The following is an 18,136-nucleotide window of genomic DNA, read 5'->3' as shown; positions in this document are numbered from 1 at the left end:
AAACTCATGTTTACAAAAAAAGAACAAAGAAAAGCTTTTTGTTAGTTTTAGAACATCAATATGTAACAATCCATATCGAGTGGATACATGACAGGACTTCCCAAAACTGAGGAAGAGGGTACTCATGCGTATGATGTGAACACTCAAGTATTGGCTTAAAATCTGTGGTTACAAAAACAGGGGAGCAGGGCTGTAGCTGTGCTTGTTATCCCACACGATAAGGAAGCAGTGATAGTTGTTATACAAATCCTGAGGGCTACTGGATGTTAATTTCACCATACAGCAGAACAGAACATCTGTACACTAAGCAGCGGAAATTTCCAGAAGAGCCCAGTAGACTTCTTGGAGTCAACAGTGTGTCAGTAAAAGCTAATAATTTGTTTATACTGTATCAACAAAATGCTATACGATTACTGTAACAGCACAAGGACACTTGTAGCAAGAACATGACCTGCCTCTTTTCAAAAAAAGTTCTATAAGCTTTGAGTCATTCTAGCATAAATATATATGCAGTGTGCAGGTAATTTACGTCTATCACTTAGCTCTTTTAGCTCCTACAAAATTGTCAGACAAAAGTTTTGACAGACAATATTGGAAAAGCAGCTGGCTTTACCGTAATGACTGTAATAGCAGATGTGTGAAAGTGAAAACATCACATTTTCTGTTAGGAAACCTTGGTTTGAACTCTATACAAATAAGTTTTCTTTTGTTTTTTTTCTCATAAAAAATAGACCTGGCTATATCATTCAACGATCATACCTTGGAACTAGAAAAGTTGGAATCAATATATTTACAGTAATGGTGTGCTATGCATTTTATTTAATTTCATTAATAGTTAAGGGCTTCATGATTTAGTTATTGTTTACTGTCTTTCACTAATCAGGGGCCTTCTTCATACACCAGCATTTCATGAAAATATGTGAGCAAAACGTCTAGGTGCAAGTATATTTGGACAACAACTAAGAAAAAAAATACAACATGGTTCTGCTCACATTACAGGCAATGGGATGATGGAATAGCTGTGTTTAAAGAGTAGGCCTGTAAAATGGCATGTCCATCCGAGCTGGGAGTGGACGATGGCTCTTACTCCAGCTGTCCAGGGCGCTCTCAGACTGAAGACTGGTCCCACACCTACACCAGCACCAGGACAGAGAGGTCACACAATTCAGCAGGCTGCCCGCGCGGCCTCAGAAACACTAACCTTGCTAACGCAGGGCACGAGCCTCACCAAGTCACAGTGAATTACGTTTACATTTCCAGAAACTAAACTACAGTTTCATTTCTCACCATTTAATTTTTTTTTTTCGTTTTGTTTTTTGCAATAACCTTTATCACACGTTACAGCCACTACAGGTTTTAGAGTGTTCTCTGGAGGGTGTGCACCTCATGTCTGCGCAGAGTTCTAAACTACTGCAAAGGATCTGATCAGTAATATGTACTGACGAACAGCAGCTTAAATCCTGACCTGTGTGCCCCTAGAAGGACACGCAGTTAACATGGCAGTGCTTCATGCGTACCTTGTTGACGGGTGTAAGTTGGGTGCGGACTGAGCTAGTGTGCAGACGCGAGCGCTCCCTGTCTCTCTCTCGCTCGTCGAAAGCCCGTCCCGGCGACCTCTCTCTGCGGCTGTCCAGCACAGCGCGGCCTGGGGACTTCTCTCTGTCCAGAGGCCGGGCGGGGGACTTGTCTCTGCGGAACTCTGTGCGGCCCTCTCGGTAGCGGTGTGGCGTGCTGGGCTCTCTGTGCAGGCCGCTATCCTGACTCCCGGGACCTGAGGCAAGACGCTTTGAGATGTGTTCGTTATACGTTGGCGGACCACGCTTGTTGGGACTGCTGTGGAGATCAAAATATTGTAATTATACACGGATTACAACGTAAAACTTCAAGTCAGTCCATTAGGCTACGTTCACACAGCAGGTAAAAGTGGCCCAAATTAGAATTTGTGATCTAAAGCCGAATCTGTTCTACATAATGTGACCTATATCTGACCTCAGTCTGAAACAAACACACTCCTAAACTGACCCTCATACGCAAAAGGACATTCAAGCTTCAGACGCTGACCAAAAGGAAATGTCAGTGTTTCACAGAAAGCACTTTCATTTTTGACTTGAAAGAATCGGCCTGGACTGGTGTTTTACAGCAGTGTTGTACTGCAAAACAGCCCTATTTTGTATTCCCAATGAGCTCCGGGTTTCTCACAAACACAAGGACTCCAAAATAAAGGAGATGAGCGCAGACAAAAAGTTTATTATTTCCATCAGTGGCGGATCAAGGAGGGGAAGCTCAATTTCGGCCTACATCATAAAATCCATCCATCCATTATCTGTAACCGCTTATCCAATTTAGGGTCGCGGGGGGTCCAGAGCCTACCTGGAATCATCGGGCGCAAGGCGGGAATACACCCTGGAGGGGGCGCCAGTCCTTCACAGGGCAACACAGACACACACACATTCACTCACACCTACGGACACTTTCGAGTCGCCAATCCACCTGCAACGTGTGTTTTTGGACTGTGGGAGGAAACCGGAGCACCCGGAGGAAACCCACGCGGACACGGGGAGAACACACCAACTCCTCACAGACAGTCACCCGGAGTGGGAATTGAACCCACAACCTCCAGGTTCCTGGAGCTGTGTGACTGCGACACTACCTGCTGCGTCACCGTGCTGCCCTACATCATAAAATGTGTCGGTTTATTTACACGTAAATTCTCCCCTTCGTTCCTTTTCAAGAAAATGATCTTTGACCCTGTCGTATCAACAAGGCGTCTTTTCCAGGGACTTGACTAGTGTCCTCTCAATGGCCAGCAGAGCTTAAACGGCCTTGGCCCATGTGAAGTGTGTCCGCCTGTGAGTGCTTTGTGACGGTGGAGGGGCTCAGCAGCACCCGCTAGAAACTGCGATAGAAGTCAGAAAGAGTGATAGAAGTCAGTCTCCAAACACAAGCAGCTACAAAAAACCCCACCAGAAATAGAAGCTCGATTTGTCACTAGTCGTTTTTAACAAAGAAAATGCCGCTAAGAGGTTTAAGAAAATCCGGTTCAACTCAGAACAGAATGAAAATGTAATGCTCCCTCGGATCTTTACACCAAAGGGTCGCTGATTCGCTCATTTCGCTGTCAATCAAAAAGGGATTCAGCCTCAGACAGATCATCCAATCATCATGCAGAAGCTGAGCGTCTGGGCCAGCCGAGGCCAGCCCACTGCCCCATAGACCCCCAGAGACGCTGAGCGTCCGATGGGTGGGACAAAGCCCAGCATTTATTCAATGACTCGTCTCGTTTCGCTGCACTTTGCTGCTTCTCCATTGAACTCTGTGGACGCTCAGTGTCCTCACTGTTTAAAGCACTGTGAATCTGGGGGAATGATTAAGAGGAAAGCCGCGTCATTACCAGTGATAAGAAGCTGATTCTGAACAAAAGTTGAGCGCGTTGTAGTGCATATTTATTCAATGACATGTACACACAGCAGTATATATTTGATCACTTATTTTTGACATTTTAGGGGAAGCTGAGCTTCCCTTGCAGTCTTAGAGCAATCGCTACTGATTTCCATGATCCACATTTGAGCAGCTTTCTACCGACCAACCGACCAACATGAAATTGATACTTAAAAAAAAATCTTCTCCTGTTTGTTTTATAAAAACACATAATTTCCATTAGTTTTATTTTCTCATAAATGAGAGACAGGAAACTGGATTAAGAAGTTTCACACATTTTATATTTCTAAATATATTTTACACAACAAAAATGCCTTGTCCAGTCTGTTCCCATGTACTAAACACCTCAAAAATTAAATGAAAATGCTTTTCACTGGAGCCCACCAATCTTTCCCAATGTCCATGGAGTGACGTACAAGTCGCATGAATTCTGATTCAGACAATCTCGCATTGCCACAGATCAGATATGGATTGGATTTCAAAAAGTCAGATTCAATGAGATTTCATATGAGTTCATACAGAGACACAAGCTGGTTTCACATAAAGAAACAGATTGGATTTGGGCCACATTTACCTGCTGTGAACGTAGCATTAGAGCTCCACATAGCTCCAACCCCACTCTTTTCCTACTAGCCACCACAAAATTCCTGTAATGGTCTATCACTGAATACACTAGGGTAGATGTGGCCATTTATGATTCAATCAGCTACTAGCTACACCTAACACCCAAGGTTACTCATTGAGCCCAGCACATGTACACAGCACACCCACTGTCTCTTTACAGGGGTCATCAGCTAGACACCTCCCCGGTCAGTGTTTCGCCCAGGACACCTCAAGGAAGCTCAACAGTGAAGTCTGACATCCCAGACCCACCACCCCTCCAAGCTAGCTTTACAGCACTATCAAACTCTTTAATGTAACTCTGCTCAGGCCTCCCTGGGGACTAAGGTTGTTCCTGGCCCCACTGGCACTGTTAATGCATTTTCAGTGCCATGTGAACTTTACACTAACAACCACCAGCAACAAACACAATAACATGACAACACCCCACTCACCTGCACTGTCTTCAATGTCCTAAAATCTATCCTACACCATTCCACATTTACAGTACATTTCCACAACTAGTCTGTGCTCTGCTGATCCAAAACAACTGACTTCACGTTTCAGTTACTTCTGATAACCCTTTCAAGTCTTTCACCATCACTGTAAACTATATTGTGAAAGATTCAGGGAAACTAGAGAAATCTCAGTCTGCATCAGTCAAGGAAAGAAACCACTGCTGAATGTTCATGACGTTTGAGCTCTCAGACAACACTGAATGAGAAATCATCACACTGTTGTGTGGTTAATATTTCCATAGGATTATAAACACGTTAATACACAAAGCACCCGATTGTGTCTCCATGTATAACTAACGTTGCAACAAGCTAACCTTACATGCTTATACAACATTTTCCTGTGTGCCAATCACCCACATAATCTACAGCTAGGGCCGTCACCTACCAACTTTCTAAGATTTTCTGGAGTTGGAAGGACTTTTTAAGTTTCTCCCAACTTACAACTCTTGTCATCATTCAACCTTCTCTCTGGCATTGCACTTGGCTAATCACGTCCCTTAGTGCTAAGGAGTCCCTGGCTATCTGCACTGCCACTCGCGGATTCCACTTTACTGCTTTTATGATTGCTGCTGCTGCTTATATCACCACATCCCTAGATCCTAACAAAATCATTTCGTGACTCACTTTAGCACATATAAATTCCTCAACCAAATGTGTGTATGGCTCCAGCTCTCTCATAGCATGCCACACTACTTAATCAACATGGCATCCCTTGAGGGTAACCACTTCCTGATAACCTGGTTCATAACCTTTCTCATCCTCTTTCTTTCTAAGATAACTTAACAATCAATTCCAAACGGACACACAAGCCAAGCTAAATAATATACTACAGACATTCACAAACTTTTATCAAGTGTTTAATTCTCTAAGTGCCCACATCACTGTTTAATTCCCTGATAAATAGTTATAGAACACTTTTTAGCAGATACTTGAAAAAAATGAATGAATCCAGGCCCCTAATGACTGAGCTAAAAATAACCATGAGGAAAAATTTTCACCTCCTGCTAGAGCCTGTCCTCTGCAGCTCGCCAGACTCTCGCACCAGGTGACCCTTGCAGCAGATGACCCTCAGCTTGTTCTGGTAGGAGGAGGCCAGGTAGATGGCTCCGGACGAGATGGCTGGACCCAGGTAGCGCGGGTTAGGGATGTCCAGGTGAGCAAGTGCAGGAGGCCTGGATAGAAATGTCAACAATATTTGCTCTTAATATAATTTCCCTCTACAGAGCCACTTGGTATTTGGCCTTGTGAGCTTCGGTGGTTTGAAACATACCCAAGAGCAGCATGTCCCTGAAGCTCAATAACATCCAGTGAGTTGAAATAGGTCACAAAGAGGTATGGCTCTCTGAAGGCTGTGAAACAGCAAAGAGGGAGATATTAGAACACTAAGAACATTAGAACATAAGGTTGAAATTCTTTGAAAAAAAAGTGTAATCTAGATCAGGTTTTCTCCAATTCTGGTCCAAGGACCACTGTGTAGGTGAGCTGCAAAACACCTTCTGGTGGTATGTGGGTGGTCCTAAAAAACTGGCTTAACTATAAACACCAATTGCATTTTTACATGCAATAAAAACACAAAACTTTCGCTGTGAAATGGCTCCCTTTTTACTTTATAGGGCACTTGTAATTAATGTAGCTCACTACATGACCTGACTGTGGACTATAATGCATTGTGAGTTTCTTTGTTACTAAACAACACGTTTGTTTCTTTAGTGAACAGAACAGTGTCTCTTTATATAGCACAATATTAATAAGGGAGCAGGGAGCCAGTTCGATCAGAGCCTGTGATTTATAAATACTATTGAAAATTTAATTAACTAACAGAAGTACAAAGAAAAAAATTCTAATGTTTTTGGCTGACAAACATGATTGTAGTTTCAAAATATAAACAATTTATACTTTGATTTCTGCAACAGGCTCAATTGTTTGAGACTAAATAAGTGTGAAAATGGTCATGGCTCAGTACTTTGTGCCAAACTTCATGAGAGAATTGTTAAATACTTCAAACAGAACAACCTAGCAACATGTTTAAGTGTTTCAACATCTACCGTACACAATACTGTGAAACCCCTGCTGAATGTTCATGACCTTTGAGCCCTCAGACGACACTGAAAGAGAAACCATCATACTGTTGTGATTAATATCTTGGAAATCCATTCTTCACTTAACACAGTGGCAACTTGCATAGGTGTGAACATACCACTGATGCGTATACTGGGATTTTAGAGAGATATATGCTGCCATTAAATCAATGTAAATTCCTAGAAAGTCCATGATTGTTTTAGTAAATCAATGCCTCACCTCCAGTTCAGGGTCACGGTGGGTCCAGAGCCTACATGGAATCATTGGGCGCAAGGCGGGATTACACACTGGAGGGGGCGCCAGTCCTTCTCAGGGCAACACAGACACACACACATTCACACCTACGGACACTTTTGAGTCACCAATCCACCTACCAACGTGTGTTTTTGGACTGTGGGAGGAAACCGGAGCGCCCGGAGGAAACCCACACAGACACGAGGAGAACACACCAACTCCTCACAGACAGTCACCCGGAGCAGGAATCGAACCCACAACCTCCAGGCCCCTGGAGCTGTGTGACACTACCTGCTGCGCCACCGTGCCGCCCCAAATGACATATTCTTGTTTTTATTTCACAAAAAAACCCCAACTATTCCAGAAACAGGGTTTGTAAACTAGATTTTGATTTCCTTGAATGGTCAACTAGTATTACATATTAGACATGTAAAAAAGGCAGAAGAGATTGAAAAAACCTGATCTAAATTACAGACAAACACATAACATATGAATGTGTAAAGCTCAAGTACATCTGATTACATTACCAAATGTCAGAGGAAGACGACTCCATTTCAACTCATCTGTGCGGCTTCTGCGGCCATAAGCATCCACAAACACTCCAAACTCTGCCGTGTAAAGAAATATTACATGTGACTTTGTTAGGTGTGTCATTCCATACCAGTCATCTGAGAGCTGGTGTGGCACATCACTCTCTCACTCATAGAAACGTTCTAAAGTTGATCCCTGAAGAGTTTGTATTTATAATTTTGCCTTCAGGTTCCAAAAATGTTATCATAAATATTTTGTTTAACTGCTTACATCATGACATACCAAAGCTGACATATGAAATAGATATAAAAATACAGCAAGAATAATATCAGTTTTAGGTCAATATATTTCCACAATGGCTTCATTTATGGAATAGAATATTTTATGCCTAAAAGCCTTTCATTGTTTAGCCCAAATGTTACAATTAGCTTTGAAAAATGTAGGAGATTTGTAATGTTCCTACACTTCCATCAAGCCTATACATTTTTCTCCACTTAATGAATAAAGCTATATTAAAAGTACAAAATTTGTGGTAACTGTGAAACTAAAATTGCCCTTGGATCAATAAAATCATTTAAGTAGTATTTATATACCCCAATATGTGTGTGTATATATAGATCTCCAAACTTATTCAAATGTGGAGCCATTTTGAATTCATGCTGCTTAACATATGCGGAAACTAAATATTCACAGACAAGAATACTACATACTATTTTACACCAAGTGAAATTGTGTGGCACTATATTCATATGATTTTAAGTGAATGGATTTTAAAGTTTACAGAAACACAAAGTGACCTGCCAGGATGAACGGGTGTGTTATTTTTAAAACTGGTTCACTATTAACTTTTTAAGCACTGTAGTCTATGGAGTGCATAGAGGTTGATGAAATGTGTTGTAAGTAGATGTGTCTCTGACCATGGAAGCAGAGCAGGTACTCCTCTTTCTGAGGAGTGCTGAACACCTGCATGATGGAGATGGGGAAGTTGTAGGAGGAAGCTGTAAACAGAGCTGAAGCCAGGGACACGTCATTCTTGTCCAGGAACTCTGTGAAACAGAAGATAATGCCTATGATGGTCAGCACCCCTCAAGCTGAATGTGCAGAACTGCATCGGTTCCCCTTTTTTAAAAATCACTCTGCTCTTCTAATTAAGGGTGGGGTAAGAAATCCTCAGCTCCCTAAGAAGACATTTTAAACAAAAGCAGCACAATATTAGTTTAAATAACTTTGTGAATTTGGGCCAAACTAGAAGGCCTATCAGACCGGAGTGGCTGGAGCAGAATTTGATTTTAATGCAGCTGACAAGACAAAGCAAGGCAGGTCAATCCTAACACTACAATTAATTACGTCTGTAACACGATTAGAGCTGCTATTTGCTCTGATTAAGAGGGAATGTAAAGGCCAAGACCCCCTGCTCATCAATTATTAATAGTTTAATTAGTATTAAGAGTTGGCTTGCCCCTCTTCCCTTCAACAGCCTTAACTCTTCTGCTTTACATTAGATATTATAATACTGCTGTGGAGATCTGAGTGTGTTCAGTTAAAAGAGCTTAAAAGAGGTTAGGTGATCAATGATTATTTTTGGAAAGCATATATATATATATATATATATATAAGAACTCCCAAGTAAACATTCATTCATTCATTCATTCATTCATTATCTGTAACTGCTTATCCAATTCAGGGTCGCGGTGGGTCCAGAGCCTACCTGGAATCATTGGGTGCAAGGCGGGATTACACCTTGGAGGGGGCTCCCAAGTAAACAACACTAATTATTTTGTATTATGTACAGTTACAAAAATTCAAAGATTGGATATATTAGGCAGCAAGTGAACAATCAGAGCAGGGCAAGTAAGTAACTTTGACAACCTCTACAGATCAAGGCATGTCCAAAACAACAGGTCTTTCGGGGTGTTCCACCAGTGTCATGGACCACAAAGGCTCAGTGATTCACATGGTGAGCAAAGCCAGCTCGTTTGTTGTGATCCCACATAAAACAACTACTGTGACACAAATTGTTAAAAATGTTAAACTGGGTATGTGAGAATCAGAATTGGACCATAGAACAATGGAAGAATGTGCCATGGTCTGATGAGTCATGGTTGCTTTCAAATCACATAGAAAGCTGTGTGCATGGGCGTCACTTCCATGACGAAGAAGTGGCACCAGGGATGAAGGCCAGCAGGGGAAAAAAAGTGATACTATGAGCAGTGTTCTGCTGTGAAAACTTGTGTCCTAGCATTCAAGTGGATGTTACTTTGACATGTATCTTGCTTGTTGCACTCTGTTCACATTATGGCCTTTGAAAAGAGCGAGCATGAAATCACAAAAATCACCCATGTATACAAATACAAATCAAGCTTCCAGCAGCCATTTCCCCACACACTTCAATGGAAGTAAATCCATATTTTAGATAATCTTCATCATATTTTTTTTTTGTTGTTGTTGTTTTTGTAGACATGAAGTGGTCAATTTTGACCCTTTGCGAATAACAAGCTGCTAAATTTCTTACATGACACTAATTTTGGCCATTTATATTTATAAAAATGTTAAAAATTGTGTAATGTTTTATGAGTCAAAAATATATATCAATATCAACATATATCAATATATGTCAGAATATATATTTTTTTGCATTTTTTTTATTTCTCCTCTCACCGGCGCAACCCCCACTGCAATTCCCCACAGTTTGAAGACCTCTGCATTATATAGTGTAATATTATAGGGAACTGAAAATTTAGAAGGTTAACGAGCAATCTCAGACCCTACAATATGCAAGTATTTTACTAAACATCACAGTGGATTATGGGTAATCTGCTATCTGCTAGTGTACTTGGGTTTTACACTACTTTTTGCGGTGCTATTAGAGTGCACTGGAAAATATCCACTGTGTTTTCTGACACTACTACAAAATGGTGGGACCTCAAAATAGTGCACTCTATAGTGCATAGGGCACAGTTTCGGACACAGTATTAGCTAAATTCCCCGGATAACACAGGACACCATTAGAAGGCTTATTGTGCCACAAGGGGGGATTGTTCAATATCAGACAACTGGTTTAAAAGTTACAGCTCATTTTCTTGACTTACATATGAGTACAATGTAGCCTTGTGACAAACAAAGACAATAAAAACTCATATTATTAGAAAACATTTTATACAATAAAATTTGCTTAAATTTTTATATAACAATTTTTGTTTTGTTTAAAATTGTTTTATATATATATATAAAAAAAAACCCTCACAACACTTCCATAATCCTTCCATTTCAAGTACGTTACAGCACATCATCCACAACAAGGTTCTCTTTCAACATTTATTTCTCACTAGAGGTAATACCCTTAACCTCCCCCGTACACCTTAAAATTACCTATGTCTATCAATCCTGGTTCTCTTTGCCAGGAATCCACCAAGTTTTCTTCAGCACAGATGGGCTGGCTAGCAGTCCACTTGTCCACTTACCTGTTCTCTGATGAGCCCATTTATTTTCTTGTACAAAATCGTTGGGTGTCCTGCCTGTTGTCTTAGAGCACCTTTATCTACCAAGTCTAGCTAACACATTAAGATTTGTTACACTCACCCTAGCTAATGTGTTACATTGAGCTACAACAATTTAAGTGGTGTACAGCAAGCTATCTCCCACTAGCTAATATAGTACTGCAAGCTAACACCGTGAGCTTTCCCCACTTTAGATAACGTGTTATGGCAATTAATCATATTGAAACGTACCTGCACACTATAGGTCCCACTGCTGTCCTTTATGGTCCAGCTAATGTGTCATGGTAAGTCAGTGTCCTGACAAGTTATGCTACCTATAATTATGAGCTACTTAGCAGTTCTGTGCACATGCTCAGACCCACAATTTGTAATGTTTTCCAAAACTGTTCCAAAATTGGAACAACTGTTTGTCTATAATATCAAACGGGAACTGCTTCAGATGCAGGTCAAACATGCTCAAGCTTCGCAAATAAGGCAGGCCTAATAACTGAACTACGCTACAGCAATCCTGGAGAGATGCTGCAATTTTGCTTCATCCTCTACTGAGGACACGGGCCTAATCATTCCCAAATCCTCGTCACTATTTTGTCACCACTGTTCGAGCAACACTTACATACTTGCTGCTGACGGTTCACTGATGGGAATGAGGAAAAGGATGTGGAGGTTCTCTCACATTTGCCGCATCTGAAGCCATGTAATCCTGCCCTCAGTTCCAACACGCAGGCCCTACAGATCCATCAGCTACCCTTGCTCTGCCAATTTTGACCTGATCTAAGTGAACTGCAGCTTAACTCCAAATTGACTGGCCCATTTCCCAGTGTATTCTGAGACAGGAGCACATTCTGTTCAAAGGAAAAGGACTGCCCAGTTGGCCTCTGCCAGCTAGGCAGCTTCTTTTCTCTCTAACACTTTGTGGCAGCGATGAAACTCTGTTTGCATGCTTCTGTAAACTGAAGGCAAGGCTGAGCTCTGCAGCACATCAATGGGAGAATTTTTGTTTTCAGATTATTGCATCCTCCCTAGGTAAGTGAGGCAGTTTACTGAAGTTTCAGCTCTGGCTGGCTGTCTGGTTTCTGCATGACTAACTGCTCTCAGAATAGATGGGTATGCAATTATATTCACAGGGAGAAAATATGCATGGTCACTGATCTCACCATGGGCACCTTAGTTGATGCCAACACCCTTTAATATGCTGTGTGTTTACCATGCATCCAGCTTGATGCTTTTAGGTCTGTCATGGGACCTCTTGATTGTTCTGGATGTGCTCTCATATGGCAGTTTTCCAGTACATGATACATACTCTACTCGAAAGCTCTACTCACTTTTTGGAACCTGATCCCTCATTGGATTTTCACCACAACAGCTCCCTAACACCCTGGAAAATGTGCAAAACACTCTCTAACAGGAAATGTTTTTATTATTATTATTATTATTATTTGGGACTGAACATGAGTTGAGACAGATCAGTTGTTTTTTTCATTCATTGTTGCACTGTTCACTTCTTGCTGGAGGTTTTCCACTGGCCACCAAGGAACATTTTTACCTCCTCAAAAGACTACAGTGTTATTATATGAGCTACTGTTGTGAGTCAATTAAAAACAAAAGTGATCTCGACTTGCTTGGAATGAACAAGCAGGTACTAAACAGTACCCAGTTCCAGGAACCAGGGATTAAATTTGCGTAATGGAAAAGCAAAAAAATTGTATAAACAGGGTCAAGTTAAGTAGGTACCATGGAGTGGAAAAGCACAAATATTTGCCTTTGAAGCTGTTGGAGAATTTGGAAAAAGTTTCATCAGTTAAAACAGTTCTGCTACTTGCGCTGGCTTCTACTAAGAGAAGCAGACGTTTGCAATGCCTGTATCCAGTACATGCTTTGTACACCTACACAGAATGAACAGAGTGCTTTAGGAAATGTAATCAGCCCTTTGTGTCTTAGGCTGCCCCTTGCAGAAAATTATCCTTCTCATCCCAGCACTTATCAAATTGGATGGTGGAAGTGATTAATCAGATTTTTAAAGCTAAAGGGTTCTTTAGAGGCATTTCTGTGGGGGACATTTGAGCTTCTGCCAGTTGGGTTTCACCTCATACATTTGTTGGGTTCTATAGATTAGACATTAGCGTGCCATTTCTGATATATGTGGTCTGCAGAGTTGGCGCCAAATGGATATAATGGCTAGGTTTATCATTTTTAAATAATATTGCCATTTTTGCTGACTACATTCCTCAGCTTGCTTGTCTGGATTGCCGATGGTCACAGACTTAGGGGTAATGGACAAGTCACTCCATGGGCCTTGTTTGATTCCCTACCGAGTCTTGCCAGGCAGTTAGAAAAGTATGCCATACAACTGTTGGCTATATCTTTCCCACAGGGAGTTGGAATTATTTTTAACTGTAGGTGGGAGATACCATGTCATGATCTTGATTAATCTGTCAATGTTCACAATGAAACACCTCACACTTGTTTCAGAAAACTAGAAAATATGTGATATGGCTTGATTTGCATATCTAATGTCACACAGAAAATGGATTTCAATCTGACCATAGATGCATTTGGTAGGCAAAAAAGAGACTACATCATTTAAAAGTCTCAGCTCATTATTGATCCACATACCCTCCAGCACATACTGCTTCATCTCAATCTCATAGAACTTGTTGGTGCCGATGATGATGCTGTAGCTGGTGAAGTGAATACAGCTACATGGCTCCAGAGTTTCAATCTCCTGAGGTGGGAAGAGAGAGAGAGAGAAAGAAAGATCATTAGGGGCAAGAGTGTACTTGTCTGTGTGGAGCCCCATCCCCATGGGAAGTCATTATGTCCAGAGCAGAAGGCAAGAACACGTCAGAAATAAATGCTGCTTGGAGAATAACTACTTAGGGATTTTACGCGTCTTGTCTCAAGATAAACTCGCAGAATATAATACCTTCAGCTTTTTTATGCCTGTAGCTGTAAATTTATGGTGAAGCTGCATGTTTTTGTGTGCTTTTCCTCCATGTTTACACCATGGAACCTGGCCATAATGGAATATTGCTTTACTTTTAAATATTCTGGGGTAAGAGACAGTATAACAACTAAGTTACTCACCTTGCGAATGCAGAATTTGCTTAAATTATCATTGTAGCGCAGAATTGTGACCTTATTAGGCATTGCGGCACAAATGCAGGAGTTATTTTCAATCTAAAGGCAGAAAGGGTAAAAAATTACAGAATGTCTAACATACAATTTGACACAAAGCTGGTCTAAAATAGACTGTGGAGTGTCATTTAACACCGTTGTGGAGGCAGCAGTCTTACCCTGCCTGCAGCAAAAAGGTGACAGCCCTTGACAGTCTCAAAGATGTATGGTGAAATTTCAGGCAGTGTTGGGAGGTGGGACTGGGACAGAGATTGTTTCACTTTCTTGATCTCCACCAGACACAGTGCCCTCTCGTCCCCTACAGGAAAAATAATGTCAGTGCACTCCCTACTCCCTGTGTAAAGTATTTTTTGTGTATGTGTGTGACACATCTAGAATGAGTGTGCATTGTATAAATGACTGGTTGACATAGTCATCACTACCGATGTATTTGCTTTATGATGCACACAACAAGTCACTAGAAGCACAATACAAAGGAAACAGCTGCAGAAGCTCCACTCACCCACTATCATCAACAGCTTGTCTTGCTCTTTGATGATATGGATTTGAAACACAGAGCCCAGGCCTGGGATGTGAGTAAGCGAATTCTTAATAACATTCAGTGCATAGAGTCCCTCCTCTGAACCCACCAACACGATCTGAACACACAAATACAGAGGAATAAATATTAATAGAAAAGAACATAAGATGTCGTGCCTTCATATCTGTATTCTGGTTTCATTCTTTGCACTTATTATTTATGATAATGACCAAAATTCTGATAACATTTTTCAGTATTTTGGTGGTCCTTCCTTTGTCTCTTAGAGCACTAATTTTCTTCAGAAGACTTGCTTTCAGAGTTTCATAAACATCCACACATACCTCATCCTGAAGCTGGTTGTAATTTCCACCCAAATACAAATTTAAAATTGAAAATCCATAAATTCTTATCCATGTTCTAGATGTAAAACTTTTGGTGTAATGTATGTTTTATTCTTTTTTTCTTTTTCTCAGTATCAGCTTCTTGAGAGCTACACATTCTTTCACACCCAAAATGGAACAATGCCAGAAACTACAGTTGTTTTATTCAGATTTTGATTTAAGATGTTTATGTCATTTTATCTGTATCTTTAAAAAAAAAGAATAAAAGGAAAAATTAGAATATCATTCTTATACCTGGTCCGTGAGGGGGAGAGTGCAGTTGATATCCAGTCTGTCATCTCCCTCCAGCTTTAGCAGAGAATTACCCAGCAATTTCTGAGAGTGATGAGTGATGAGAAAGTGGGATTAGACCTGTTAGTCATCAGATCATTTACTGTAAACACAGATGTAGATGATAAATATGTCACGTCTGGGAATGGTTACATGTCAGAAGTACTCCAGGAACATATGAGTTGCATGAATAGGTCGTGTTTTGAATCAAACTCACAAGCTGGGACTAATTTATGGTTTCAGAGGCTTCCTTTCAGATTCAAGAGAGAGGCATATGTTTAGATTTTCATAGCTAGACGCAAGAGGGATTTAGGCATCAGAAAAATCACATTGACTATTAAAATGGAGTGATTACCATAAGCCTGCACTTGCACTAAATATCTGACAACATGGGTATTATGAGAATATTACCCTCAAATCTTTATGTTTTGAGCTTTTAAGAGCCACCCGTCTAGTGTAGTAATATAACATGCAATTCATTTCAACAGTTTAGACACCCCTGGTCGATTTAAATTCAATGAAATTGTTTCATGTTGCACAGGCACATTTTGTTATAGTTTTCCCAATATATTTTGTTCAGCAAGTGCATTCTCAGTACAAACACTGTAAAGTACAACAGTGGTTTTAAATTAAAAATAGATTTAATATATTTTATAATATATAATTAATATGGAATATGGTACAGTTATGTCCCTTAACTAAACGTACTGTGTATTATAACCTTGAGGGTACCATCACAGTGACAGCAAAAGTTACCACCTCATTGACAGTTTTTCTGAGAGTGTACAAAGAAATTGTGCAATAAAATGGGTAGATGGGTAGCCTACTCTGAACACACCCTGGACAGGGAACCAGTCCATTCTGAGGTCCTGAAGATTAGGATCAAGATTACTTAAGTATTAGATTTCTTTCTGCACTCACAGCGTCTGCCTCCGCTTTCTCGCGGGCTCCACGGGCGCTGGCCACGATGGCCTCCAGCACAGCCACCCAGCGCTGCTTCTCTGGAAAACCAGAGCTCAAGAGGTACAGAGTCTGTGTGGGCCAGCAGGATGTGTGGGACACTGACTCCAACTTCAACACAAATGGGACATCTGCGAAGACATACACCTCCCTTACACCCCACACTAGCAAAGGGATTCAAACTCAACAGCCTGTTGTATTTTAAATCTTTTGGCCCAGACTTATTTAGTATTGTCATCCTGTTGGTCAGACTGCTTTCCTCTCTAGCAATTGTCAGGCCCAAAGGCCTTGCTGTGAGAGAGGCTCTTACCGGACTTGGCTGTGTTGGTCAGCTCTGAGCCGCCCACGGCGCTGTGCACGATCACTTCCCCTTCAGGCACACACAGATCAAACACATCCACAGGCTTCACCGATTCTAAAACCCAGCAAAGAAGTTAATACACTACCAAACTATTCAGTCGTACGCACAAGTTTAGTTTACATTATATGTTACGTTTCATATACTAGTTAAAATAACACATCACAGCTTAATTTTCCATAAGTCATTTTCTAATTTCTAATACAACAAATAAAGAGTAATTGTGCATTACAATGTGCAGATGTGTGCTCACTGTAGACGACACTTATTTTCATTTAGAGCCTTGTCATTTTAAGGTAAGATAAGATAAGATAAGATAAGATAAGACAGTCCTTTGTAAGTCTCACACTGGGGAAATTCAAAGTATTACAGCAGCAAAGGGACAGTAAATTACTCAGCATCACAAAAGAGGTAGCAAAGAAAAACTTTGTAATTACTGTAAACATAAATAATGGAATATACAAATATAATAAAAAATAAGAATTATCAAAATATCTGAAGAATATTTACAGCTAAATGAACATGACACAGCAAATTCACCAGTCTTAAATCAACACTGTTAGTGTTAACTTAACACTGAGATTGTTAAATTATTACACCAACAGTGTTAATTTAACACTAATAGTGTTGATTTAACACTGGTGAATTTACTGTGTATATTGCACATGAAGTATTATATTATTATATTATATTTTATACAATATCACAGTTTTATTAAATATTTCACATTCTATATTGTCCAAATAAAAGTACGTACTGTATTCTTAGTGTAGTGTAAAATTCCAGTGTAGATGTAAGTGTTTTACTGGGAGCAGTGCTTGTTGTAAAGACTAGCAGCAGCAGATTCAATACCTGAAGGAACACTAAGTAGTATTTTGTACCTCAAAATTGCAGCTTCAAAATCAACTTCACTGACCTATAAAGGGAAGAATAGATCCTCCGTCGTTGCTAGTTCAGGCTCATCACTACTGGAACTATGCAACTTTTGGAGGAGGGTAGGAAACCACCCCCTCGATTTCACTATGGTGCTGTAAAACTGAAAAAACACTTTGTAACTACAGGAGGAGCTAAGGAGCAAAAATACAAAATCTTACCTAGTGTTCCTTTAATAAAAACAGCATTTAATTATACTCAAGGGCACCCACACTTTTCAATGTGTACCCAAAACCATATTAGTTTCATTCATTTTAGCAAGGAATGATTAAAATTTAGTAAGAATGTGAATATAGTCAAAAATATCAAGATGCCAGCTTGGGTATTAATGATATTAATGAATAATCATAAGTGTGACTAAGTGTTTGAGCTAATCCATTTAAAGCTGAAAAGAAATAATAACCTTCTCTGGGCTCAGATTCATATGTGAGAACTTTGTTTCCTTCCAGCACCATGTATTTCCTCTCCCAGCCCTGTCCAAGCTTCCCATTCCTACAGACAAAAGAAAACACTGTACAATTAGAACCCATAGGGGGAATCAGATATAAGATATGTGGCCACTAGTCTCTAGATAATAGCAAGTGTCTATGTACTCTATACATCTAACTCCTTTAACATTACCTCGGTTGATGCTATTTACGGTCTGAATGCGACCTGAATGC

General features: G+C 40.4%; 1 protein-coding gene across 7 annotated transcripts in view; it reads right to left on the bottom strand.

The window, feature by feature from the left end:
- Positions 1 to 833: 833 nt before the first annotated feature.
- Positions 834 to 18,136, bottom strand: part of LOC136666524 (citron Rho-interacting kinase) — a 74,856-nt gene continuing 57,553 nt past the window's right edge. For 3 of the 7 annotated variants that reach the window (XM_066644761.1, XM_066644763.1, XM_066644766.1), the window contains 14 exons: positions 17,878 to 17,966; positions 16,494 to 16,598; positions 16,145 to 16,314; positions 15,188 to 15,268; positions 14,535 to 14,670; positions 14,191 to 14,330; positions 13,982 to 14,074; positions 13,511 to 13,619; positions 8,318 to 8,446; positions 7,397 to 7,477; positions 5,827 to 5,905; positions 5,555 to 5,728; positions 1,518 to 1,833; positions 834 to 1,131 (listed from right to left, as the gene is read on the bottom strand). In XM_066644761.1, coding sequence (XP_066500858.1) covers positions 1,108 to 1,131; positions 1,518 to 1,833; positions 5,555 to 5,728; positions 5,827 to 5,905; positions 7,397 to 7,477; positions 8,318 to 8,446; positions 13,511 to 13,619; positions 13,982 to 14,074; positions 14,191 to 14,330; positions 14,535 to 14,670; positions 15,188 to 15,268; positions 16,145 to 16,314; positions 16,494 to 16,598; positions 17,878 to 17,966 — 1,726 coding nt within the window. In that variant the 3' untranslated portion in view covers positions 834 to 1,107. The other 4 variants (XM_066644762.1, XM_066644764.1, XM_066644760.1 and 1 more) reach the window with 2 other exon arrangements.

The sequence above is a fragment of the Hoplias malabaricus genome, chromosome 14, assembly GCF_029633855.1.
Source record: "Hoplias malabaricus isolate fHopMal1 chromosome 14, fHopMal1.hap1, whole genome shotgun sequence".
Taxonomy (NCBI): domain Eukaryota; kingdom Metazoa; phylum Chordata; class Actinopteri; order Characiformes; family Erythrinidae; genus Hoplias; species Hoplias malabaricus.
This window is presented reverse-complemented; position numbering and strand designations above follow the sequence as displayed.